At 44.8% G+C, this 26,485-nt stretch overlaps 1 protein-coding gene across 3 annotated transcripts in view; it reads left to right on the top strand.

Annotated features, from left to right (window-relative positions):
* PDE2A (phosphodiesterase 2A) overlaps positions 1 to 26,485 on the top strand; it is a 992,945-nt gene that overhangs the window by 606,215 nt on the left and 360,245 nt on the right. For all 3 annotated transcript variants that reach the window (XM_082244574.1, XM_082244575.1, XM_082244576.1), the window contains one exon: positions 16,195 to 16,284. In XM_082244574.1, the coding sequence (XP_082100700.1) occupies positions 16,195 to 16,284 (90 nt within the window). The remainder of the gene's footprint in view (positions 1 to 16,194; positions 16,285 to 26,485) is intronic.

The following is a 26,485-nucleotide window of genomic DNA, read 5'->3' as shown; positions in this document are numbered from 1 at the left end:
GGCTGTGATGTAAAGGGGGGCTGTGATGTAAAGGGGGGCTGTGATATAAAGGAGGGCTGTGATGTAAAGGAGGGCTGTGATGTAAAGGGGGGCTGTGATATAAAGGAGGGCTGTGATGTAAAGGAGGGCTGTGATGTAAAGGAGGGCTGTGATGTAAAGGAGGGCTGTGATGTAAAGGAGAGCTGTGATGTAAAGGAAGAGTTGTGATGTAAAGGGGGGTTGTGATGTAAAGGAGGGCTGTGATGTAAAGGAAGAGTTGTGATGTAAAGGAGGGCTGTGATGTAAAGGAGAGCTGTGATGTAAAGGAAGAGTTGTGATGTAAAGGGGGGCTGTGATGTAAAGGAGGGCTGTGATGTAAAGGAGAGCTGTGATATAAAGGAGAGCTGTGATGTAAAGGAAGAGTTGTGATGTAAAGGGAGGGCTGTGATGTAAAGGGAGGGCTGTGATGTAAAGGAAGAGTTGTGATGTAAAGGGAGAGCTGTGATGTAAAGGAGGGCTGTGATGTAAAGGAGGGCTGTGATGTAAAGGAGGGCTGTGATGTAAAGGAAGAGTTGTGATGTAAAGGGGGGCTGTGATGTAAAGGAAGAGTTGTGATGTAAAGGAGGGCTGTGATGTAAAGGAGGGCTGTGATGTAAAGGAAGAGTTGTGATGTAAAGGAGGGCTGTGATGTAAAGTGAGCTGTGATGTAAAGTGGGAGCTGTGATGTGAACAGGAGCTGTAATGTGAACAGGAGCTGTGATTTAAAGGGGGGGCTGTGATGTAAAGGGGGGGCTGTAGTGTAAAAGGGGAGCTGTGATGTAAAGGGGGGGCTGTGATGTAAAGGGGGGGGCTGTGATGTAAAGGGGGGCTGTGATGTAAAGGGGGGGCTGTAGTGTAAAAGGGGAGCTGTGATGTAAAGGGGGGGCTGTGATGTAAAGGGAGGGGGGATGCTGTGATCTGAAGGCTCTGAGTCATCGCACAAACATGATATTCAGACCTCCACTGGAAAAAAAATGTTACTGACTGGACCTCCATGAATTTTAGTTCAGTACCCGAGTCTACAGGAGGAACCACGGCGTGCGGCAGGGGTGATGGGTTCCCGAAGTGTGGAAAACCTGTCGACTGCGGCCAGGGAGAGAAAATGTGGCGGAATGTAAACACACAATTTACTGAACAGGTAAGTATATAAGTCCAAAGCCTGTTCTTTTTTAGGGTGTTTTTTGAGGACAAGTGACCCTGTGGTGACAGGGTCACTTTAAGGGCCCATATACACCAGTCTGGTCCACTGGGGGGCATTAACATGTTAAGGAGAGCGTTGTGTTAGGAACCCTGTCTTAGGGTGACAACGCTGCTCCTCCATACATATAGTACAGTGATTGAGCGTTGTCACCCTAGGTCTGGACTGCAAAACACCTCCTGTCTCCTCCTCTCCACACAAGGGGTGGGCAGGAAGGACAACTGCTCTGAGCGCAATGGTTTATTGCAGGGACTTGGGCACCCTGACCCTAACCCTAAGGGAAGAGGGGGGGGCGCAGTTTGGCATCTTTGCCCTGGGCACTGGATGGCCTTGTCCCGGCACTGCACCACACAATAGAGGAAGGTGTTCTGTAGACCTCAGTGAGAGCTGGGAACAAATACTGAACACTGATAAGAGTGCGAGGCGGGTAGAGCAGTGGTGTATTTTGGTTTTGTGCTGCCCTAGGCAAGACTGAAATTGGGCGCCCCCCCTTCCCCCTCCTATGTAAATATGCCCCACTCCTTTCTTTTTCACGGATGTGACTCCCTCCAAAATTGAAGGACTACAAGTCCCAGCATGAATACCTGAGATCTCATGAGGGGGGGGGTGAGAGGGGTGGGAGAGAAAGAAGGGGGTGGGTGAGGGAGAGAGAGAGAGAGGGGGGAATGAGAGAGAGAGAGAGAGAGAGAGAGAGGGGAATGACATAGAGAGAGAAAGGGGGGATGAGAGAGAGAGGGGGGAATGAGAGAGAGAGGGGGGATGAGAGAGAGAGGGGGGATTAGAGAGAGAGGGGGAATGAGAGAGAGAGGGGAATAAGAGAGAGAGAGAGAGAGAGAGAGGGGAATGAGAGAGAGAGCGAGAGAGAGAGAGGGGGATGAGAGAGAGAGAGAGAGAGAGGGGGGATGGGAGAGAGAGGGGGTGAGAGAGAGAGAGGGGGATTAGAGAGAGAAGGGGGGATGAGAGAGAGGGGGAATGGGAAAGAGAGGGGGGATGAGAGAGGGGGTGAGAGAGAGAGAGGGAGGGGTGAGAGGGGGGGGTGAGAGAGAGGGAGGGAGGGGTGAGAGAGAGAGAAGGAGGGTGAGTGAGTGAGAGAAAGAGGAGGGGGGGGTGAGAGAGAGGGAGGGGGTGAGAGAGAGAGAGAGAGGGGTGAGAGAGAGAGAGGGGTGAGAGAGAGAGAGGGGTGAGAGAGAGGGGGGTGAGTGAGAGAGAGGGGGGTGAGTGAAAGAGAGAAAGGGGGTGAGAGAAGCGGGTCTAGCAACCAGTGGCCAATAGAGTCTCAGGTGGAGGGGGGGGCAGCTTTTTTGCTGCCCCCCTGCAAAGTGCCGCCCTAGGCCTGGGCCTTGTCGGCCTAGGCCAAAATACAGCACTGGGGTAGAGAGCACAGGGCATTATGAGTAATCAAGGCAGTTTCTGGCAGGATCAACAGAGATCTTTTTTCTCTTTTTGAACAGATATAACAAAACAGCTTTAATGGGAAATATAACAGAACCAAAAAGGGAGCAAATAGCTCATTCTTGGGGTTTACGCACACTGATGCCATTCCAGAAATGAAATATGAGTTTGAGGTGGAACCGACCTTTAATAGAAGTCCGTCTTCTAAGCGAGAATAAAATCGAACAAAAACAAGGTCATTGTCATGTGCCCGAGGGGAGCAGAACATCGGGAACTCACCTGACTTCCTGAGGAATCTGAGGAACGTTTGTCCAAATTTAAAAAATATTTCCCATCACAGAACAGATTCAGAGGGAACATTTGTGTCCAGAGGTCAGGAAACAGGAAATTGTGACTACAAGAATGTGAAAGAATTTGGACACTTCTGGAAACAATGTGAACTGAAATCCCTGCACTGAAGCATCGGAATCAGTGCCTGGGGTGGGTGGTAAAAACATGGCCTCTCACCCGCAGTGGTAGGACAGGGCTTATCATTCAGAGAGTGTTCATTGCTATCATATCGTTGTTTTATCACTCTGCGGATTCATGGGATTCTCATTGCTGTTTGTCACCACTCATTGGCAGTACTCAATATACTGCATCTTCTGTACCAAGGCTGGGTCATACCACTCATTGGCAGCACTCAATATACTGCATCTTCTGTACCAAGGCTGGGTCATACCACTCATTGGCAGCACTCAATATACTGCATCTTCTGTACCAAGGCTGGGTCATACCACTCATAGGCAGTACTCAATATACTGCATCTTCTGTACCAAGGCTGGGTCATACCACTCATGGGAGTACTCAATATACTGCATCTTCTGTACCAAGGCTGGGTCATACCACTCATGGGAGTACTCAATATACTGCATCTTCTGTACCAAGGCTGGGTCATACCACTCATGGGAGTACTCAATATACTGCATCTTCTGTACCAAGGCTGGGTCATACCACTCATAGGCAGTACTCAATATACTGCATCTTCTGTACCAAGGCTGGGTCATACCACTTATGGGAGTACTCAATATACTGCATCTTCTGTACCAAGGCTGGGTCATACCACTCATAGGCAGTACTCAATATACTGCATCTTCTGTACCAAGGCTGGGTCATACCACTTATGGGAGTACTCAATATACTGCATCTTCTGTACCAAGGCTGGGTCATACCACTCATAGGCAGTACTCAATATACTGCATCTTCTGTACCAAGGCTGGGTCATACCACTTATGGGAGTACTCAATATACTGCATCTTCTGTACCAAGGCTGGGTCATACCACTCATAGGCAGTACTCAATATACTGCATCTTCTGTACCAAGGCTGGGTCATACCACTCATGGGAGTACTCAATATACTGCTTCTTCTGTACCAAGGCTGGGTCATACCACTCATGGGAGTACTCAATATACTGCATCTTCTGTACCAAGGCTGGGTCATACCACTCATGGGAGTACTCAATATACTGCATCTTCTGTACCAAGGCTGGGTCATACCACTCATAGGCAGTACTCAATATACTGCATCTTCTGTACCAAGGCTGGGTCATACCACTCATGGGAGTACTCAATATACTGCATCTTCTGTACCAAGGCTGGGTCATACCACTCATAGGCAGTACTCAATATACTGCATCCTCTGTACCAAGGCTGGGTCATACCACTTATGGGAGTACTCAATATACTGCATCTTCTGTACCAAGGCTTGGTCATACCACTCATAGGCAGTACTCAATATACTGCGTACCCTGTACCAAGGCTGGGTCATACCACTCATGGGGGTATTATATATATGTGCTTTTTTTTTTTCTGTACCAAGACTGGGTCATACCACTCATAGGCAGTATTCAATATACTGCCTATCCTGTACCAAGACTGGGTCATACCACTCATTGGAGGCATTCAAGATATATTCTGCACTAAGACCTGGGTCACACCACTTATGGGAGGTATTCAATATATATTCTGTACCAAGACCTGGGTCACACCAATCATGGGGGGTATTCAATATATATGCTGTGATGAGACCTGGGTCGTACCATTCTTTGGAGGTATTCAATGTATATTCTGTACCAAGACTGGGTCATACCACTCATGGGCAGTACTCAATATACTGCGTATCCTGTACCAAGACTGGGACATACCACTTATTGGAGGTATTCAATATATATTCTGTACTAAGACCTGGGTCACACCACTTATTGGATGGATTCAATATATATTCTGTACTAAGTCATGGGTCACACCACTCATGGGAGGCATGCAATATATATTCTGTACCAAGACTGGGTCATACCACTCATAGGCAGTACTCAATATACTGTGTATCCTGTACCAAGACTGGGTCATACCACTCATTGGAGGTATTCAATATATATTCTGTACTAAGACTGGGTCACACCACTTATTGGATGGATTCAATATATATTCTGTACTAAGTCCTGGGTCACACCACTCATGGGAGGCATGCAATATATATTCTGTACCAAGACCCGGGTCACACCAATCATGGGGGGTATTCAATATATATTCTGTGACGAGACCTGGGTCGTACCATTCATGGGAGGTATTTCATGTATATTCGTTACCAAGACCTGGGTCACACCAATCATGGGAGGTATTTCATGTATATTCGTTACCAAGACCTGGGTCACACCACTCATGGGAGGCATGCAATATATATTCTGTACCAAGACTGGGTCATCCCACTCATAGGCAGTACTCAATATACTGCCTATCCTGTACCAAGACTGGGTCATACCACTCATTGGATGTATTCAATATATATTCTGTACCAAGACCTGGGTCACACCACTTATGGGAGGTATTCAATATATATTCTGTACCAAGACCTGGGTCACACCAATCATGGGGGGTATTCAATATATATTCTGTGATGAGCCCTGGGTCGTACCATTCATGGGAGGTATTCAATGTATATTCTGTACCAAGACTGGGTCACACCACTCATGGGCAGTACTCAATATACTGCATATCCTGTACCAAGACTGGGACATACCACTTATTGGATGGATTCAATATATATTCTGTACTAAGACCTGGGTCACACCACTCATGGGAGGCATGCAATATATATTCTGTACCAAGACCCGGTTCAGACCACTCATGTGAGGTATTCAATATATATTCTGTACCAAGACCCGGGTCACACCAATTATGGGGGCTATTCAATATATAATCTGTACCAAGACCCGGGTCACACCACTCATGGGAGGTATTCAATATATATTCTGTACCAAGACCTGGGTCACACCAATCATGGGGGCTATTCAATATATATTCTGTACCAAGACCCGGGTCACACCAATCATGGGGGGTATTCAATATATATTCGGTACCAAGACTGGGTCGCACCACTCATGGGCAGTACTCAAATATACTGCATATCCTGTACCAAGACTGGGTCATACCACTCATTGGAGGCATTCAAGATATATCCTGCACTAAGACCTGGGTCACACCACTTATGGGAGGTATTCAATATATATTCTGTACCAAGACCTGGGTCACACCAATCATGGGGGGTATTCAATATATATGCTGTGATGAGACCTGGGTCGTACCATTCATAGGAGGTATTTAATATATATTCTGGACCGAGACTGGGTCACACCACTCATGGGCAGTACTCAATATACTGCATATCCTGTACCAAGACTGGGTCATACCATTCATGGGAGGTATTCAATGTATATTCTTTAGCAAGACTGGGTCACACCAATCATGGGCGGTACTCAATATACTGCATATCCTGTACCAAGACTGGGTCATACCACTCATTGGATGTATTCAATATATATTCTGTATTAAGATCTGGGTCACAACACTCATGGGCAGTATTCAATATACTGCATATCCTGTACCAAGACTGGGACATACCACTCATTGGATGTATTCAATATATATTCTGTACTAAGTCCTGGGTCACACCACTCATGGGAGGCATGCAATATATATTCTGTACCAAGACCCAGGTCACACCAATCATGGGTGGTATTCGATATATATTCTGTACCAAGACTGGGTCACACCAATCATGGGGGCTATTCAATATATATTCTGTACCAAGACCCGGGTCACACCAATCATGGGGGCTATTCAATATATATTCTGTACTAAGACTGGGTCACACCACTCTTGGGCAGTACTCAATATACTGCATATCCTGTACAAAGACTGGGTCAAATCATTCATGGGAGGTATTTAATATATATTCTGGACCGAGAATGGGTCACACCACTCATGGGCAGTACTCAATATACTGCAAATCCTGTACCAAGACTGGGTCATGCCATTCATGGGAGGTATTCAATGTAAATCCTGTAGCAAGACTGGGTCACACCACTCATGGGCAGTACTCAATTTACTGCATATCCTGTACCAAGACTGGGTCAAACCATTCATGGGAGGTATTCAATATATATTCTGGACCAAGACTGGGTCACACCACTCATGGGCAGTACTCAATATAAATAGTCACAAAAAGGTGCAGCACCCTCCTTCAATAAAGTGCATTCAAGTTATAGTGCATAAATAAATATCTGAAAATAGTGTAAAAATCATCTATGTATAAGAAAATTAATTAATAATGTGAGTCCATCTTTTCCTTTAAATATATATACAATCCATCAATAGATGATTCAATGTCTGTGAAAAAAAGGGGTGCAGTCCCATACACTAGAAACTCTTCAGTAATTGCCTGTGATCACCACAGTGCCCTTCACCGCACCTATGGGTGTCTTCTCACCTGCTTGAATGGACCTCACTAATTAAAGGAGGTCTATATGCACTTTGCAGTGTTATAAGTGGCACCGCTCCCACTGGCTGTACGCTCTCAGCAGCTCTCTGGGTCACACCACTCATGGGAGGTATTCAATATATATTCTGTACCAAGACCCGGGTCACACCAATCATGAGGGGTATTCAATATATATTCTGTACCAAGACCTGTGTCGTACCATTCATGGGAAGTATTCAATGGGCGGTATTCAATATATATAGGAGAGGGTTGAGGGTGAGGGTGGGGAAGGAGAAGAGGGGGATGGAGAGGTTGAGGAAGGGAGGAGAGAGAGAGAGAGAGGAAGGAGAGGAGGGGAGAAATGGAGAGGGTGAGGAAGGGAGAAGGAGAGAAAGAGGAAGGATAAGAGAGGGGGATGGAGAGGGTGAGGAAGAGAGAAGGAGAGCGAGAGGGAGAAGGGTGGATGGAGAAATAGAAGGAGAGAGAAAAGGAAAAAGAGAGGGTGAGGAAGGAAGAAGGAGAGAAATGAGGAATAAAGAGGGTGAGGAAGGGAGGAGAGAGCGAGAGGAAGGAGAGGAGGGGGAATAGAGAGGGTGAGGAAGGGAGAAGTAGAGAGAAAGGAAGGAGAGGAGGGGAGGAATGGACAGGGTGAGGAAGGGAGAAGGATAGAAAGAGGAAGGAGAGGAGAGGGAAAAGAGGGGGCGAGAAAGGGAGAAGTAGAGAGGGAGGAAGGAGAGGAGGGGAGGAATGGACAGGGTGAGGAAAGGAGAAGGATAGAGAGAGGAAGGAGAGGAGGGGGGGAGTAGAGAGGGTGAGGAAGGGAGAAGTAGAGAGAGAGGAAGGAGAAGAGGGGAGGAATGGACAGGGTGAGGAAAGGAGAAGGATAGAGAGAGGAAGGAGAGGAGGGGGGAGTAGAGAGGGGGAGGAAGGGAGAAGGAGAAAGAGAGATGAGCGGAGGAATGAAGGAGAGGAAGCGAGAGAGGAAGGAGAGGAGTGAGAATGGAGACGAGGAAAGGAGAAGAAGAGAGAGAGGAAGGAGAGGAGGGGGAAAGAAGAGGGTGAAGAAAGGAGAAGGAGCGAGAGAGGGAGTACAGGAGGGGGGAATGGAGCGGGTGAAGAAGGGAGAAGGAGTTACATACATAGTTACATAGTTACATAGTAGTTAAGGTTGATTAAAGACAACAGTCCATCCAGTTCAACCTGTGTAGGTGTGTGTGTGTCAGTGACGATATTCATTTCCCATATCCCTGGATATTGTGTTCTTTGAGATGCGCGTCCAATAGTCTTTTAAAATTATTGATACTCCCCGCTGATACCACCAATTGTGGAAGAGAGTTCCACATTCTTATTGCCCTGACAGTGAAAAACCCCCTACATAGCTTGAGGTTAAACCGCTTCTCCTCTAATCTCATTCTGTGACCACGTGTCCTCTTACACTCTCTGAGACTAAATATTTTTTTCTCCAATGCTGGGATCGCCATTGAGGTATTTGTAAATCATTATCATGTCCCCTCTCAGGCGTCTTTTCTCTGGGGAGAATAAGTGCGTCTAATCGCTCTTCGTAATTAAGGTCTTCCAATTCCCTTTATTAGCTTAGTTGCCTTTCTTTGGACTTTTGGACTTTCTCCAGTTCCAGCATGTCCCTTCTCAGGATTTGTGACCAGAACTGGACAGAATACTCCAGATGTGGCCAGACCAGGGTTTTATAAAGTGTCAGGATTATAGTTTTATCTCTGGAATATATCCCCTTCTTTATGCATGCTAATATTCTGCCGGCTTTGGCAGCTGCCGCTTAACATTGCATGCTATTACTTAGTCTATCTTCCACAAGGACCCCAAGATCTTTCTCTATCCTTGATTCCCCCAGAGGTTCCCCCTAGTGAGTATTTTGCGTTTATGTTTTTAGCCCCCAAGTGCAATACCTTACACTTCTCCACATTAAACCTCATTTGCCATGTTGTTGCCCACTGTGTTATTTTGTTCAGGTCCTTCTGTAAGATTTCTACGTCGTGATGTGAAGTTATTGCCCTGCCTATTTTTGTGTCATCTGCGAAAACGGAAGTTGAACTAATAATCCCATCCTCTATATTATTTATGAATAAATTGAACAGAATTGGTCCAAAACAAAATTCTTGGATATATAATCCCTTTTCATCCCCTCCAATAATTTACATACTATTGATGTCAGGCTGACTGGCCTATAGTTTCCCGGAATATGGCTCTGCCCTTTTTGAATATTGGTATCACATTGGCTTTCCTCCAGTCAGCTGGTACAGTTCCTGTCAGTATACTGTCTGCAAAGATTAGGAACAACAGTCTAGATATAACCCGACTGATTTCCTTGAGTACTCTCGGGTTTAAGCCGTCTGGTCCTGGTGGTGATTTATTTGTGTTAATCTTATCAAGTCTTTCCTTGATTCCAGCCTCTGTTAGCCATAGCGGTACGTCCTCTGATGTGCTGCTAACAATACTGTCGTGGTCAGTATACCCCTCCTTTTTCTTGTGTAAAAACTGCATTTAGTACAGCTGCCTTCTCTGTGTCATCTGTAACCATCCTCCCTTCATCGTTATTCATGTGTGCAACGTGCTCTGACTTTGCTTTTTTACTTTTAATATATCTAAAGAATTTCTTAGGGTTTGTCTTACTCGCCTCTGCTATGTGTCTCTCGTAGACTTTTTTAGCCACCCTAATTTCGTTTTTAAATTTTTTGTTACATTCCTTATATTGTTGGAAAGCTGATAATGTCCCCTCCATTTTATATTTCATAATGGCCATTTTTTTTTCTCCAATAAGTATTTTTACTTTACGGTTTAGCCACCCTGGTCTGACCTTGGCTCTATTGTATTTATTTCCCATTGGAATACTCTGTGTGATGCCTTTGTTTAATATATTTCTAAAGCATTCCCATTCCTCCTCCATGTTCAATTTTTCTAGGGTTAGGTCCCAATTGATGCCCTCTAGTATTGAGCACAGCTCAGAAAAGTTTGCTCTTCTGAAGTTTAGGGTTCTTGTGCTCCCCTCGTGCCTTCTTTTCCTATGATTTATGCTAAATGTGATCATCTTATGATCGCTAGATCCCAAGTTGTCCCATATTGCCACATCTGAGATTAGACTTGGATCGTTGGTTATTAGTAGATCTAGCAATGCATTCTTTCTAGTAGGAGTATCCACCAACTGAGACATGAAGCTGTCCTGTAAGACATTCATGAATTGACGGGCCTTTGATGAGTGAGCTGTCCCTACAATCCCAGTCAATATCGGGATAATTGAAGTCCCCCATTATGATGACATTTCCCTTCTTCGCTGCCATTCCTATCTGTAATAGAAGGTCCAACTCCACCTTCCCCCTCAGGATGGGGTTCTATAACATGCCCCCTTTATTACTTTCCCCCTTACTTCTTCCCTGTGGAGTTTTACCCACACAGATTCCACCTCCTCACTCGTCCCTTCCACAATGTCACTCTTCTCTACCACCCTTACATCATTTTTGATATAGAGACATAGAGACCTGAGGAGGAGAAAGAAGAAGAGGAGTAATGAAGAGGGTGAGGAAGGGAGAAGGAGTTAGAGAAGAATGAGGAGGGGGAATGGAGAGAGTGAGGAAGGGAGGAGAGATAGAGAGGAAGGAGAGGGTGAGGAAGGGAGAAGGAGAGGGAGAGGAAGGAGAGGGGGGGAGGAGAGGAGGGGGGGAATGGAGATGGTGAGGAAGGGACAAGGAGAGAGGAAGGAAGGAGAGAAGGGGGGATAGAGAGGGTGAGGAAGGGAGGAGAGAAAGAGGAAGGAGAGGGTGAGGAAGGGAGAAGGAGAGAGAGAGAGGAAGGAGAGGGGGGGGTGAGGAAGGGAGGAGAGGAGGGGGGAATGGAGAGGGTGAGGAAGGGAGGAGAGAGAGAAAAATGAGAGGGGGTGGGGAGAGGGTGAGGAAGGGAGGAGCGAGAGGAAGGAGAGAAGAGGGGAATGGAGAGGGTGAGGAAGGGAGAAGGAGTGAGAGAGGAAGGAGAGGAGAGGGGGAATGAAGAGGGTGAGAAAGCAAGAAGGAGCGAGAGAGGAAGGAGAGGAGGGGGAATGGGGAAGGCGAGGAAGGGAGAAGGAATGAGAGAGGAAGGAGAGGAGGGGGAATGGGGAAGGCGAGGAATGAGAGAGGAAGGAGGAGGGGGAATTGAGAGGCTTTGGAAATGATAAGGAGAGAGATAGGAAGGAGAGGAGGGGGAATGGAGAGGGTGAGGAAGGGAAAGGAAGAGATAGGGAAAGGATGAGGAAGGGAGAAAGAGAAAGAGAGAGGCGGGAAAGAAAGGGAGAGGGGTCAAAGAAAGTGGAAGAAGAGAGGAAAAGGAAGAAAAAGGGGGAGGAAGGAAGGAAGAAGGAGAGCGAGAGGGAGAAGGGGAGATGGGGGGAGAGAAAGGGAAAAAGAGAGAATGGGGAAGGGAGAAGGAGAGAGAGAGGAAGGAGAGGAGGGGGAATGGAGAGGGAGAAGAGAGAAAGGGAAAAAGAGAGGGAGAGGGTGAGGAAGAGAGAAGATGAGAGAGAGAGAGAGAGAGAGAGAGGGAGGAAAGAGAATACGGGGGAAATGGAGAGGGTAAGGAAGGGAGAAGGAGAGAGAGAGGAAGGGGAGTAGGGGGAATGAGAGAGTGAGGAAGGAGAGGAGCGGGGGGGAATGAAGAGGGTGAGGAAGTGAGAAGGAGTGAGAGAGGAAGGAGAGGAGGGGGAATGGAGAGGGCGAGGAAGGAAGAAGGCATGAGAGAGGAAGGAGGGGGGGGGGGCATGGAGAGGCTGAGGAAGTGATAAGGAGAAAGATAGGAAGGAGAGGAGGGAGAATGGAGAGGATTAGGAAGTGAGAGGGAGAGAGAGGTGAAGGGAAAGAAAGAGATAGGGAAAGGATGAGGAAGGGAGAAGGAGAAAGAAAGAGTCGGGAAAAAAAAGGGAGAGGGGTCGAAGGAAGGGAGAAGAAGAGCAAGAGGGAGAAGGGGGGATGGGGGGAGAGAAAGGGAAAAAGAGAGGATGAGGAAGAGAGGAGGAGAGAGAAAGGAAGGAGAGGAGGGGGATGGAGAGGGAGAAGAGAGAAGGGGAAAAAGAGAGGGAAAGGGTGAGGAAGAGAGAAGGTGAGAGAGAGAGGAAAGATCAGAGGGGGGAATGGAGAGGGTAAGGAAGAGAGAAGGAGAGAGGGGAAGGAGAGGAGGGGGATAAAGAGGGTGAGGAATGGAGAAGGAGAGAGAGAGGAACGAGAGGAGGGGAATGGAGAGGGTGAGAAAGGGAGAAGGTGAGAGAGGAAGAAGAGGTGGGTGAATGGAGAGGGTGAGGATTGGAGAGGAAGAGAGAGAGGAAGAAGAGGAGGGGGGAATAGAGAGGGTGAGGAGGGGAGGAGAGAGAGGAAGAAGAGGAGGGGGAACAGAGAGGGTGAGGAAGGGAGAAGGTGAGGAGGGGGGAACAGAGAGGGTGAGGAAGCGAGAAGGAGCGAGAGAGAGAGGAAGGAGGAGGTAAGGAAGGGAGGACAGAGAGTAAGGAGAGGGGGAGGAAGGGAGAAGAAGATAGAGAGGAAGGGGAGGAGGGGAGAATGTAGATGTGAGGAAGGGACAAGGAGAGAGAGAAGGAGAGGAGGGGGAATGAAGAGGGTGAGGAAGGGAGATGGAGAGAGAGAGAGGGGAGGGGGGAATGAAAAAGTTGAGAGAGGAAGGAGAGGAGGGGGGTATAGAGAGGATGAGGAAGGAATAAGGAGAGAGGAAGGAGGGAGAGAAGGGGGGATAGAGAGGGCGAGGAAGGGAGGAGAGAGAGAGAGGAAGGAGAGGGTGAGGAAGGGAGAAGGAGAGAGAGAGGAAGGAGAGAGAGAGGAAGGAGAGGAGGGGTGAACAGAGAGGGGGAGGAAGGAGTAAAGAGAGAGGAAGGAGGGAGAGAAGGGGGGGGGGATAGAGAAGGCGAGAAAGGGAGGAGAGAGAGAGAGAGAGAAAAGAGAGGGTAAGGAAGGGAGAAGGGGAGGAGGGGGAATGGAGAGGGAGAAGAGAGAAGGGGAAAAAGAGAGGGAGAGGGTGAGGAAGAGAGAAGGTGAGAGAGAGAGGAAAGAGAGGAGGGGGGAATGGAGAGGGTAAGGAAGAGAGAAGGAGAGAGAGAGAGGAAGGAGAGGAGGGGGATAAAGAGGGTGAGGAATGGAGAAGGAGAGAGAGAGGAAGGAGAGGAGGGGGAATGGAGAGGGTGAGAAAGGGAGAAGGTGAGAGAGAACGAAGAAGAGGTGGGTGAATGGAGAGGGTGAGGATGGGAGAGGAAGAGAGAGAGAGGAAGGATAGGAGGGGGGAATAGTGAGGGTGAGGAGGGGAGGAGAGAGAGGAAGAAGAGGAGAGGGGAACAGAGATGGTGAGGAAGGGAGAAGGAGTGCGAGAGGAAGGTAAGGAGGGGGGAACAGAGAGGGTGAGAAAGGGAGAAGGAGCGAGAGAGGAAGGAGAGGGTAAGGAAGGTAGGACATAAATAGTAAGGAGAGGGGGAGGAAGGGAGAAGAAGAGAGAGAGGAAGGGGAGGAGGGGAGAATGGAGATGGTGAGGAAGGGACAAGGAGAGAGAGAAGGAGAGGAGGGGGAATGAAGAGGGTGAGGAAGGGAGATGGAGAGAGAGAGGAAGGAGGGGAGGGGGGGATGAAAAAGTTGAGAGAGGAAGGAGAGGATGGGGGAATAGAGAGGATGAGGAAGGAATAAGGAGAGAGGAAGGAGGGAGAGAAGGGGGGGGGATAGAGAGGGCGAGGAAGGGAGGAGAGAGAGAGGAAGGAGAGGGTGAGGAAGGGAGAAGGAGAGGGGGGGAATGGAGAGGGTGAGAAAGGGAGAAGGAGAGAGAGAGGAAGGAGAGGAGGAGGGAATAGAGAGGGTTAGGAAGGAGTAAGGAGAGGAGGAGGGAATAGAGAGGGTGAGGAAGGAGTAAAGAGAGAGGAAGGAGGAAGAGAAGGGGGGGAATAGAGAGGGCGAGGAAGGGAGGAGAGAGAGACAGAAAAGAGAGGGTGAGGAAGGGAGAAGGGGAGGAGGGGGAATGGAGAGGATGAGGAAGGGAGAGGGAGGGGAAGGGAGAAGGAGAGGAAGGGGAATGGTGTGGGTAAGGATAGGGAGAAGGCGTGAGAGAGGAAGGAGAGGAGGGGAGGAATGGAGAGGGTGAGGAAGGGAAAAGGAGAGAGATAGGAAGGAGAGGAGGGGCAATGGTGTGGGTAAGGATAGGGAGAAGGCGTGAGAGAGGAAGGAGAGGAGGGGAGGAGGGGGAATGGAGAGGATGAGAAAGGGAGAGGGAGGGGATGGGAGAAGGAGAGGAGGGGGAATGGAGAGGATGAGGAAGGGAGAGGGAGGGGAAGGGAGAAGTGGAGGAGGGGGAATGGAGAGGATGAGGAAGGGAGAGGGAAGGAAAGGGAGAAGGAGAGGAGGGGGAATGGTGTGGGTAAGGATAGGGAGAGAAGAAGGAGAGGAGTGGGGAATGGAGAGTGTGAGGAAGGGAAAAGGAGAGAGATAGGAAGGAGAGGAGGGGGGAATGGAGAGGGTGAGGATGGGAGAAGGGGGGAAGGGAAAGAGAAAGGAAGAGATAGGAAAAGGATGAGGAAGGGAGAAGGAGAGAGAGGGAAAGAGGAAAGGAGTGAGCTAGGAATGGAGGGACGGAGAATTGGGGGAATATATATATATTAGGGGGGTACAGAGGAAGAGAGATAAAGGTTGGAGGAGGGAGATAGTATATGTGTGATTGAGTTTAAGAGGGAAAGCAAGGAGAGGAAAAAGAAAAAACAAGAGATTGGAGACAGAGAGAAAAGAGGCAATGAGTATGATAGAAATGGGGAGGGGGGTTGTTGGGGAGAAAAGGGATAAAGGCAGGAGTTATTATTACACTTTCTCGGCCTCACCCTGCACAGACATTTTCCAGCTCGCGGGACAATAATCTGAGTGCTGTCTTAGGGAACAGTAAGTTCAGTACTATAACTCACTCCACACAGTCTGGGCTTCATCAGACCCCACTGGGGGTTAAACAGGGAGAGAGGGAAATAGAATGAGAGGGAATGGGTTGAGAAAAGGAAGATAATGGGAAGGAGCGTCGGTCGGTCGGTCGGTCGGTTGGGCGGCGGGCACGGAGGCGATGCGTCGCATTCCTCCAGATATGGAGCGGCTAAAATACGGCAGAGGGAAGAATGCTGAAAGGAAATTGGATTTCTATCTCGGTGGCGGCGGCGTGCGGTGGAGCCATCACGGCAGTGTCTGTTCAGTACAGATAGGATACAAAGTAGAAATGATCCATGGCGGAGTATTATGTATTATGTATTTCCCGGGACGGGTCACTTTCATTCTGATAACTTTCACTATTTGTATTTATAATTCAGAATATCATGAATCCCATCAATGTATATACATAGACTGGAGGGGGGGGGTAACATAGACTGGAGGGGTGGAGGGGGGGTATAAGGAAAGTGTGGCATGGTAATTCTGCCTTTATTCCACTAGAAGTACCGGAATCTGTCCACTTTACACCAAGTTATTCTGTAAGAAATCAGGCTTGCAGTGGGAGTGTCTGCTCTTAGCAGAGGGGGGAGGGGCTCTAGAGAGCTCACCAGTGAGGGAGCCCACAGAGCAGGGAGGGGGCTGGGCTGTGACACCACCATAGTATGACTGCAGCTTGTGGGGAGTGGTGTCCCCCTCCATATACTGGGGGGGGGGGGGGGGTCACAAACTTATGTTTCAATTTTTAAAGATCCTCTATATGGCGATCTGGCTCCTGTATGCGGGATTTCGATTTGTAATCACCCAGATTCTGAGTTTTTTTAGTGACTTTGTTATTTATATCTTCCAGGACGCTCTGCTGACCCTCGGCTCTGTCATCGACCTCTCTCACCTCCGGACGGCCATCAAAGATGCCATCACCACTGTTATGCCAAAAGTGGTAAGTGACTGCCAACCAGGGTCGGGATAAGGGGTGGGCAGCTGCCCTGGGCGCAATGGTTTATTGCAGGGATGGGGGCAGTCTGATCCTAACCCTAAGGTAAGGGGGGGTGGGACGCAGTTTGCTATTCTTGCCCTGGGCACCGGATGACCTTGTCCCGGCAAGTGCTGCCAACTGTTGATATCACGTGGGGGGTAACCCGGCATTGTACTTTGTGAGGGGGAATGTGCAACTGCAGCCATGAGCAGCTTAGAGAGGAGGCTGTGGGGGGGCTGGGCACACCACTGGAAGTATGGTATTTCTCATGGAACCCATCTGATACATTGTATGATTAACCCTTTGTCACCTTCCTATAACTAATAACACGGAACCCATCTGATACATTGTATGATTAACCCTTTGTCACCTTCCTATAACTAATAACACGGAACCCATCTGATACATTGTATGATTAACCCTTTGTCACCTTCCTATAACTAATAACATGGAGCCCATCTGATACATTGTATGATTAACCCTTTGTCACCTTCCTATAACTAATAACACGGAACCCATCTGATACATTGTATGATTAACCCTTTGTCACTTTCCTATAACTAATAACACAGAACCCATCTGATACATTGTATGATTAACCCTTTGTCACCTTCCTATAACTAATAACATGGAACCCATCTGATACATTGTATGATTAACCCTTTGTCCCCTTCCTATAACTAATAACACGGAACCCATCTGATACATTGTATGATTAACCCTTTGTCACCTTCCTATAACTAATAACAAGGAGCCCATCTGATACATTGTATGATTAACCCTTTGTCACCTTCCTATAACTAATAACATGGAGCCCATCTGATACATTGTATGATTAACCCTTTGTCACCTTCCTATAACTAATAACATGGAGCCCATCTGATACATTGTATGATTAACCCTTTGTCCCCTTCCTATAACTAATAACACAGAACCCATCTGATACATTGTATGATTAACCCTTTGTCACCTTCCCATAACCACGAAATCCGTCTGATAGAATATACGATTAGGCGTTTAGGAGTGTGTCTATGGGAATGTTTGACCATTCTTCCAGAAGCACATTTGTGAGGTCAGGCACTGATGATGGACAAGAAGGCCTGGCTCACAGTCTCTGCTGACGAGCCCCAAATGTGTGCTGGTGATCTCCCAAACCTGTTCTATCAGGTTGAGGTCAGGACTCTGTGCAGGCCAGTCAAGTTCCTCCACCCCAAACTGGTCATGTCTTTATGGACCTTGCTTTGTCCACTGGTCCAAATCATTTGGTGGAGGTGGGGGGGGGGGGGGAATTATGGTGTGGGGGCGTTTTTCAGGGGGTTGGGCTTGGCCCCTTAGTTCCAGTGAAGGGAACTCTCAAGAAGTCAGCATACCAAGACATTTTGGACATTTTCATGCTCCCAACTTTGTGGGAACAGTTTGGGGACGGCCCCTTCCTGTTCCAACATGACTGCGCACCAGTGCACAAAGCAAGGTCCATAAAGACATGGATGAGCGAGATTGGGGTGATGGAACTTGACTGGCCTGCACAAAGTCCTGACCTCAACCTGATGGAACACCTTTTGGATGAATTAGAGCGAAGACTGTGAGCCAGGTCTTACCATCCAACATCAGTGCCTGATATTATAAATGCTCTTCTGGAAGAATGGTGAAAGACTCCCATAGACACACTCCTAAACCTTGTGGATGGCCTTCCCAGAAGAGTTGAAGCTGTTATAGCTGCAAAGGGTGGACCAACTTAATATTGAACCCAACGGACTAAGACTGGGATGCCATTAAAGTTCATGTGTGTGTAAAGGCAGGTGTCCCAATACTTTTGACAATTTAGCGTATGTATTTCATCCCTATATTAAGCTGTGTGTCCGGGAATTCAGCTTTAACAAAAGTTGAGTCGGCGTTGTGGTAAATGTTTTATCAGTCCTCGGCGGAGCGCTGGTAACTCTTTAATAAAATCACATGAATCAGAAATGTTTCGTATTCAAATTAGCACGGAGCGAAGTGCGATAAATTCAGTGGACGGTAAAGAACGCTGATTAATGTGCTCTAAATCTGAACATGTGCACACAGCGTGAGAAGACGGGAGATTCAGCCAGATACAGACTTACAGAGTGTTATAATGTCGGTCTGGAGGAGAGCAAAAAAAAAAAAAATATATAGAATGTCGGTATTATTTTACAAAAAAAAAGTAAAAATACAAAATGTCGGTATTATTTTTAAAAAAAAAAATACAGAATGTCTTAGTATTTTACAAAAAATATATAGAATGTCGATATTATTTTACAAAAATAAAAAAAAATATAAAATGTAGGTATTATTTAAAAAAAAAATACAGAATGTCGGCATTATTTTACAAAAAAAAAATACAGAATGTCAATATTATTTTACCAAAAAAAAAAAATACAGAATGTATGTGCACACAGCATGAGAAGACGGGAGATTCAGACAGATACAGACTTACAGAGTGTTACAATGTCGGTCTGGAGGAGAGCAAAAAAAAGGAAAAATACAGAATGTCTGTATTATTTTACAAAAAAAATGATAGAATGTCGGTATTATTTTACAAAAAAAAAAGTAAAAATACAAAATGTCGGAATTATTTTTAAAAAAAAAAATACAGAATGTTGGTATTATTTTACAAAAAAAAAAAAATACAGAATGTCTTAGTATTTTACAAAAAATATATAGAATGTCGATATTATTTTACAAAAATAAAAAAAAAATACAAAATGTAGGTATTATTTAAAAAAAAAAATACAGAATGTCGGCATTATTTTACCAAAAAAAAAAAAAATACAGAACGTCAATATTATTTTACCAAAAAAAAAAAATACAGAATGTATGTGCACACAGCATGAGAAGATGGGAGATTCAGACAGATACAGACTTACAGAGTGTTACAATGTCGGTCTGGAGGAGAGCAAAAAAAAGTAAAAATACAGAATGTCTGTATTATTTTACAAAAAAAATTATAGAATGTCGGTATTATTTTAGAAAATAAAAATACAAAATGTCGGTATTATTTAAAAAAAAAATACAGAATGTCGGTATTATTTTACAAAAAAAAAATACAGAATGTCTGTATTATTTTACAAAAAAAATATAGAATGTCGGTATTATTTTACAAAAATAAAAAATAAAAATACAAAATGTCTGTATTATTTTTTAAAAAAAATACAGAATGTCTGTATTATTTTACAAAAAAAAAAAAAAAAAAATAGAATGTCGGTATTATTTTACAAAAAAAATAAATAAAAATAAAAAATGTCAGTATTATTTAAAAAAAAATACAGAATGTCGGTATTATTTTACATAAAAAAAAATACAGAATGTCAGTATTATTTTACAAAAAAATACAGAATGTATGTACACACAGCGTGAGAAGACGGGAGATTCAGCCAGATACAGACTTACAGAGTGTTACAATGTTGGTCTGGAGGAGAGCAAAAAAGAAAAACAAAATACAGAATGTCGGTATTATTTTACAAAAAAGAAATGCAGAATGTCGGTATTTAAAAAAAAAAAAATGCAGAATGTCGGTATTATTTAAAAAAACAAAATGCAGAATGTCGGTATTATTTTACAAAAAAAAAAAAATTGCAGAATTTCGGTATTATTGTACAAAAAAAATTGCAGAATGTCGGTATTATTTTACAAAAAAAAATTGCAGAATGTCGGTATTATTTTACAAAAAAAAAATGTCATTCACTGATGAGTTTGTAACAATTCTCCGGCGATGTATCTCCATGCTATGCAAAAAGGAAAAAGCCCAAAATTTGCTGCACTCCTCGGTATCTTTATTTTAGCATCATGACAGTATCACAGGCATGGCAGGAACAATAGATGTCAGTCCTTACAAATATAACATTCATTAAAGGGTAACCCCACTTTCGTAGGAAAAAAAAAATCAGCAAATAAAGAAAAAACAATATAGCGTATACAATTGCGACACAAATCATATTGTAATTGAATGTTATTATAAATGACCTTTCCTTTTCAATCTGCAGCTGTTGTCATTTTCTGAAAATGCAATACAATATGGCCGACTGGAGCTGTTCTGTACACAGAATGTGTACTGACCACACCCCCAGAAACATCATTTCCTGCTTGTGTGATTGGCTCACCAATTTTCCCAGAAGTCTGCACTAAGATACAAATCAGATTTCTGGCATCCCCTGCAACAGAAATGTCATTTTTGGTGAGATCCTCCCAATAGGAACACGTTTAATGGGATGCAGGCCCAGCAGCTTTCCTCATTAGAGCCCTGCAGCTGCCCCAGCTGATAGATAATTATGAAACCACTCCCATTAGACCCACTCAGCACAGAGGAACAAACAATGATACAATGATTTCTTCAGAATAACAAAAGTTTGTTAAAATTCTTGTAATGCACAGATATCACCCAGATGGGAATGTTTTTTTTTCTCAACAAAAGTGGAGTTATGCTTTAGAGATTACATTTATTCTGCATATATTTTTTTTATTATTTTTTTTTTGTATTCTATTTATATTTTTAATTTTACTACAGTATATTTATATATTTTTATTTTTATGATATTTATATTTTTATTATATTTACAGTATATTTAACTTTTTTTTTTGATTTTTATTTTTCATGTATTTATTTTATATGTGTGTATATATATATATATATATATATATATATATATATAAAATATATACCGGTATATAATATATATTTTTTTATATTTTGCATTCCTTGACTGGATGATGCAAGATGTCCACCAGCCGGTTTTGTTCTTGGGCTTATACTTTAACTGCTGTTTCTTTATGGAACCCTTTCCTACAGTGTTGATGAACAGAAACTGTTTGCCTTCAGACTGTCTCTTTCTAATTGAAGCTTTTCACAGTGAGGCTGGTAGAAGAAGGAGAGATAGGGAGGAGTCAAAGCTCCCAAGGAGGAGGAGTCACTGCACTCATTCATTTATTTCAGCATGAGCTATGAAGCACTGCAAACAACAGTCTTTTTCAGCAATGCCGACAAGTAGGTTCTGCAAAAAAGTTAACAGTAGCTGAGAGCTCCACCTGCTGGTTGTAAACAACAGTTTTTTTCAGCAATGCAGACAAGTAGGATCTAGGAAACTTAACAGTACCTGAAAGCTCCCCCTGCTGGTTGTAAACAACAGTTTTTTGCAACAATGCCGACAAATAGGATCTGGAAAATGTGAACAGTAGTTGGGAACTCCACCTGCTGGTTGTAAACAACAGTCTTTTTCAGCAATGCAGACAAGTAGGATCTGGAAAAATGTGAACAGTAGCTGAGAAGCTGAGAGCTCCATCTGCTGGTTGTAAACAATAGTCTTTTTCAGCAATGCAGACAAGTAGGATCTGGAAAAATTTGAACAGTAGCTGAGAGCTCCACCTGCTGGTTGTAAACAAGTCTTTTTCAGCAATGCAGACATGTAGGATCTGGGAAACTGAGCAGTAGCTGAAAGCTCCACCTGCTGGTTGTAAACAACAGTCTTTTTCAGCAATGCAGATAAGTAAGATCTGGAAAAACATGAACAGTAGCTGAGAACTCCACCTGCTGGTTGTAAACAACAGTTTTTTTGCAACAATGCCGACAAGTAGGATCTGGAAAAAATGTGAACAGTAGCTGAGAGCTCCACCTGCTGGTTGTAAACAACAATCTTTTTCAAAAAACGTAGACAAGTAGGATCTGGAAATTCTTGTGAATGGTAGCTGAGAGCGCCTCCTGCTGGTTGTAAACAACAGTCTTTTTCAACAATGCAGAAAAGTAAGATCTGCAAAAACGTGAACAGTAGCTGAGAGCTCCACCTGCAGGTTGTAAACAACAGTTTTTTTGCAACAATGCAGACAAGTAGGATCTGGGAATCTGTGAAAAGTAGCTGAGAGCTCCACCTGCTGGTTGTAAACAACAGTCTTTTTCAAAAACGTAGACAAGTAGTACCTGGAAATACTTGTGAATGGTAGCTGAGAGCGCCTCCTGCTGGTTGTAAACAACAGTCTTTTTCAACAATGCAGATATGTAGGATCTGGAAAAACTTGAACAGCAGCTGAGAGCGCCTCCTGCTGGTTGTAAACAACAGTATTTTTAGCAATGCAGACAAATAGGATCTGGAAAAACTTGCAAACGGTAGCGGAGAGCCCCATCCGCTGGTCTGAAATGAGAATGCTAAATCTTTCTATATAATATATTTACCAAACCTTAAAAAAAAAAAAAATATATTTTAATCCTGGAAACAATAAAAAAAAACAATGTAAATGATGGCTCTGTACCTTCTAGAAGGGGGACAGGTCCTCTTCTGTGCCGTCAGCCCTGACAGCCAGCTGTGGGTATTGGTAACCTGCAATAAACAGCGTGCAGCACGCTGCAACCTTTTCATTCTTCAATCCGTGCTGCAAAGGTCAGGAACCGCCGAGGGGCCGATAGATGTCACACGGCAGAAGGATGGTGAGAGATGGTAAGATCTACGGGTCACGGCTCCCTGAGTTCATCGATATTCCAGCACAGGAACTCGAATCCTGAAACCTCAACCGTTAATGTGTTCTTAAAGGGTTAGTCCACCCAAAACTGATGCTTCCTCTGTGGGCAAAATTCCCTGCAAACCAAAGCCTATGCTGGATCTTATTTTGGACGCACATGTATAGACCGTGTTGCGTTAGAGCTCGTTCATGCATGCGGCCAGGGGGTGGTAAAAATGGGTGGTTGATTCACCATTATATCACCCTCTCCAGCCACCCACCTAGGGTTCACACAAGGGGAAGGGAGGAACACGTGCAAAATCGTGCACTATGCTGATGCACAAAGAAACGTGTTGCCCCTTATGCCCTTAGTAGGCATGCAGTGTGGCCATTCATTATTGGTGAATGGCACCCCATGCACCTGTTCACATGCGCATTTTCAGCATGTGTTTTTGTGCAGCACAATTTTACAAAAGGATCAGGAACTTCTTTTCCACACTGAAAATGCACGTGTGCACCTGCGCATGCACAAGTGTGAGCCAAGCCTAAAGAAGGACACAAAGACGCTCAGGGCTGTACATGTGCTGCAGCCACAGTGGCAAAAATAAACTCTTTGCCGTGTGCGGTATCACTGATGAAAGTGACCCATTTACGCGCAGTTGCAACCACCCTGCAACTCAATGCGCCTGCCAACTGCCCTCTGAAAAGTGATCCATCGCCATAGGAATGACAAGGGCTGATCAAGGCCTTGAGGTGCAGTAAAATGCACCCAACACACTAAATCAGGGGAAGCACAATGCATTTGCAGTGTAGCGCACCACAATACAAGTAGGGCCCCATTCACATCTGAGCATTTCGTGTATGTTCATTGTTAATGGCATCCCAAACGGGGCATTCAGACATGTCCTTTTTTGTGTGAAAAAAAATGCTTGATACGCTAAAAAGCTACATGAGTTACTTTGACATATTTGTCGTTCATTGACATGAAAGGGCTGCTCTATGCGTGTAGCGCAAGAATACACACGAAACATGCAAAAATGTGGTGCCAATTTACGTGCATTCTCAGATATGAATGCAGTCCAATGATTGTCATGTGCTGCACCCACAAAAATGGTGAGATGCACACTCATACACAACAACAACAAACGGAAGGACTACATGTAGCCAGTGTAAGTGTAGCGCACCACAATACAGGTAGGGCCCCATTCACATCTGAGCATTTCGTAAATGTTCATTGTTAATGGCATTCCAAACGCAGCAATCAGACATGTGTTTTTTGTGTGGAAAAACACTCGATACGCTAAAAGCTACACAAGCTACTTTGACGTATTTGTTGCCCATTGACATGAATGGGGTGCTCTATGTGTGTAGCAGGATAATAGACATGAAACATGCAGAAATGTGGTGCCAGTTTGCGCGCATTCTCAGATGTGAATGCAGCCCAATGAATGTCATGTGCTGCACCTACAAAATTGGTGCGATGCACACACAACAACAAACGAAATGACTACATGTAGTCAGTGTAAATGTAGTACACCACAATACAGGTAGGGCCCCATTCACATCTGAGTATTTCTTAAATGTTCATTGTTAATGGCATCCCAAACGTGGCAATCAGACATGTGCTCTTTTGTGTGGGAAAACGCTCGATACGCTAAACAGCAACACAAGCTACTTTGACGTATTTGTTTGCCCATTGACACGAATGGGCTGCTCTATGTGTGTGATAATATAAATGAAACATGCAGAAATGTGGTGCCAGTTTGCACACATTCTCAGATGTGAATGCTGCCCAATGATTGTTATGTGCTGCACCTACAAAACTGGTGCGATGCACACTCACACATAAGAACAACAAATGGAATGACTACATGTAGCCAGTGTAAGTGTAGTGCACCACAATACAGGTAGGGCCCCATTCACATCTGAGCATTTTGTAAATGTTCATTGTTAATGGCCTCCCAAATATGCCATTCAGACATGTGCTTTTTTGTGTGGAAAAACACTAGATACGCTAAAAAGCTACACAAGCTACTTTGACGTATTTGTTCACCCATCACCCACTTTGTTTTTTTTTCATCCCATCGATGTATGATTCGATCATAACGATTTGAAAAGCCATAGCTTCCCTCTTTACCTGATTCCATCCAACTGAGTGGATCGACCAGGATGGAATATTAGCAATCGTTTTTCTCTTAGGATCGAACGTTCATTTTCTTCTAGAATAAATATTCTTGGGATATTTCCTCTTAGGGTTGAATGTTATGATTTCCTCTTCTTATTAAATGTTTAAAGGGGGTATTTCCTTTTCTGATAGAACACTCTCAGGGTGTTTTTACAAACACTGGATCAAATGTTCTTAGCGTATATTCTCTATTGATTGAAACGTCCTTAGGGGATTTTCTCTTCTGATCGATTGCTGTTAGAATACGTCTCATCCGATACTGCTTATATTCCACAGAGAAATCCATACAACAGCTTGAATATTAGATAACACCTTCTAATTACATTTGATTTGACAACATTAGAGTAAAAAGGATTCACCAACTGAATGTTACATTCACCCTGCGAGAGATTGGAAACATCAGGAAGGAAATCTGCTACCTTTGTGCGAACGCTGATACATATGCAAAGCAAATTTGTTTCATCGTCAATTAATTTGTATTGATGGGCTATTAAAATAAATAAATTAAATTAATTAATTAAATTACGTGTTTAGATTGTAGAAGACTCTGTGTACTGTCTATGAGGAACTTTTTTACCTCCTGTTTATCATCTTATCTTCTTTTTTAATGATATTATCAATCATATGTACAGTATCTCAAAAAAGTAAGTACACCCCTCACATTTTTGTAAATATTTTATTCTATCTTTTCATGTGACAACACTGAAGAAATGAGACTTTGCTACAATATAAATTAGTGAGTGTACAGCTTGTATAAGTGCCGGTTCACACTACCACGGCACGACTTCGGGGGTGACCTGTGAAGTCGCGTGCACCGCGACTTCGGCGCGACTTGCACGGACTTCATATAATGAATGTCAATGCAAGTCGCTCCGATGTCGCCCCAAAGTAGTACAGGAACTACTTTCTAAGTCGGAGCAACTTGAGTCGCTCCTATTAGAACGGTTCCCGCAGCACTGCATGGACAGCGACTTGTCAGGCTGACCAGTCACCTGACAAGTCGCGGTAGTGTGAATGGGCACTAACAGTGTAAATTTGCTGTCCCCCTCAAAATAACTCAACACACAGCCTTTAATGTCTAAACTGCTGGCAACAAAAGTGAGTACACCCCTAAGTGAAAATGTACAAATTGGGCCCAAAGTGTCAATATTTTGTGTGGCCACCATTATTTTTCAGCACTGCCTTAACCCTCTTGGGCATGGAGTTTACCAGAGCTTCACAGATTGCCACTGGAGTCCTCTTCCACTCCTCCATGATGACATCACAGAGCTGGTGGATGTTAGAGACCTTGCGCTCCTCCACCTTCTGTTTGAGGATTCCCCACAGAAGCTCAATAGGGTTTAGGTCTGAAGACATGCTTGGCCAATCCATCACCTTTACCCTCAGCTTTTTTAGCAAGGCAGTGGTCGTCTTAGAGGTGTGTTTGGGGTCGTTATGTTGGAATACTGCCCTGCGGCCCAGTCTCTGAAGGGAGGGGATCATGCTCTGCTTCAGTATGTCACAGTACATGTTGGCATTCATAGTTCCCTCAATGAACTG

The sequence above is a fragment of the Pelophylax lessonae genome (genome assembly GCF_965119305.1).
Source record: "Pelophylax lessonae genome assembly, chromosome: 2".
Classification (NCBI taxonomy): Eukaryota; Metazoa; Chordata; class Amphibia; order Anura; family Ranidae; genus Pelophylax; species Pelophylax lessonae.
The sequence above is the reverse complement of the archived record's forward strand: the minus strand, read 5'-3'. Positions and strand labels throughout refer to the sequence as shown.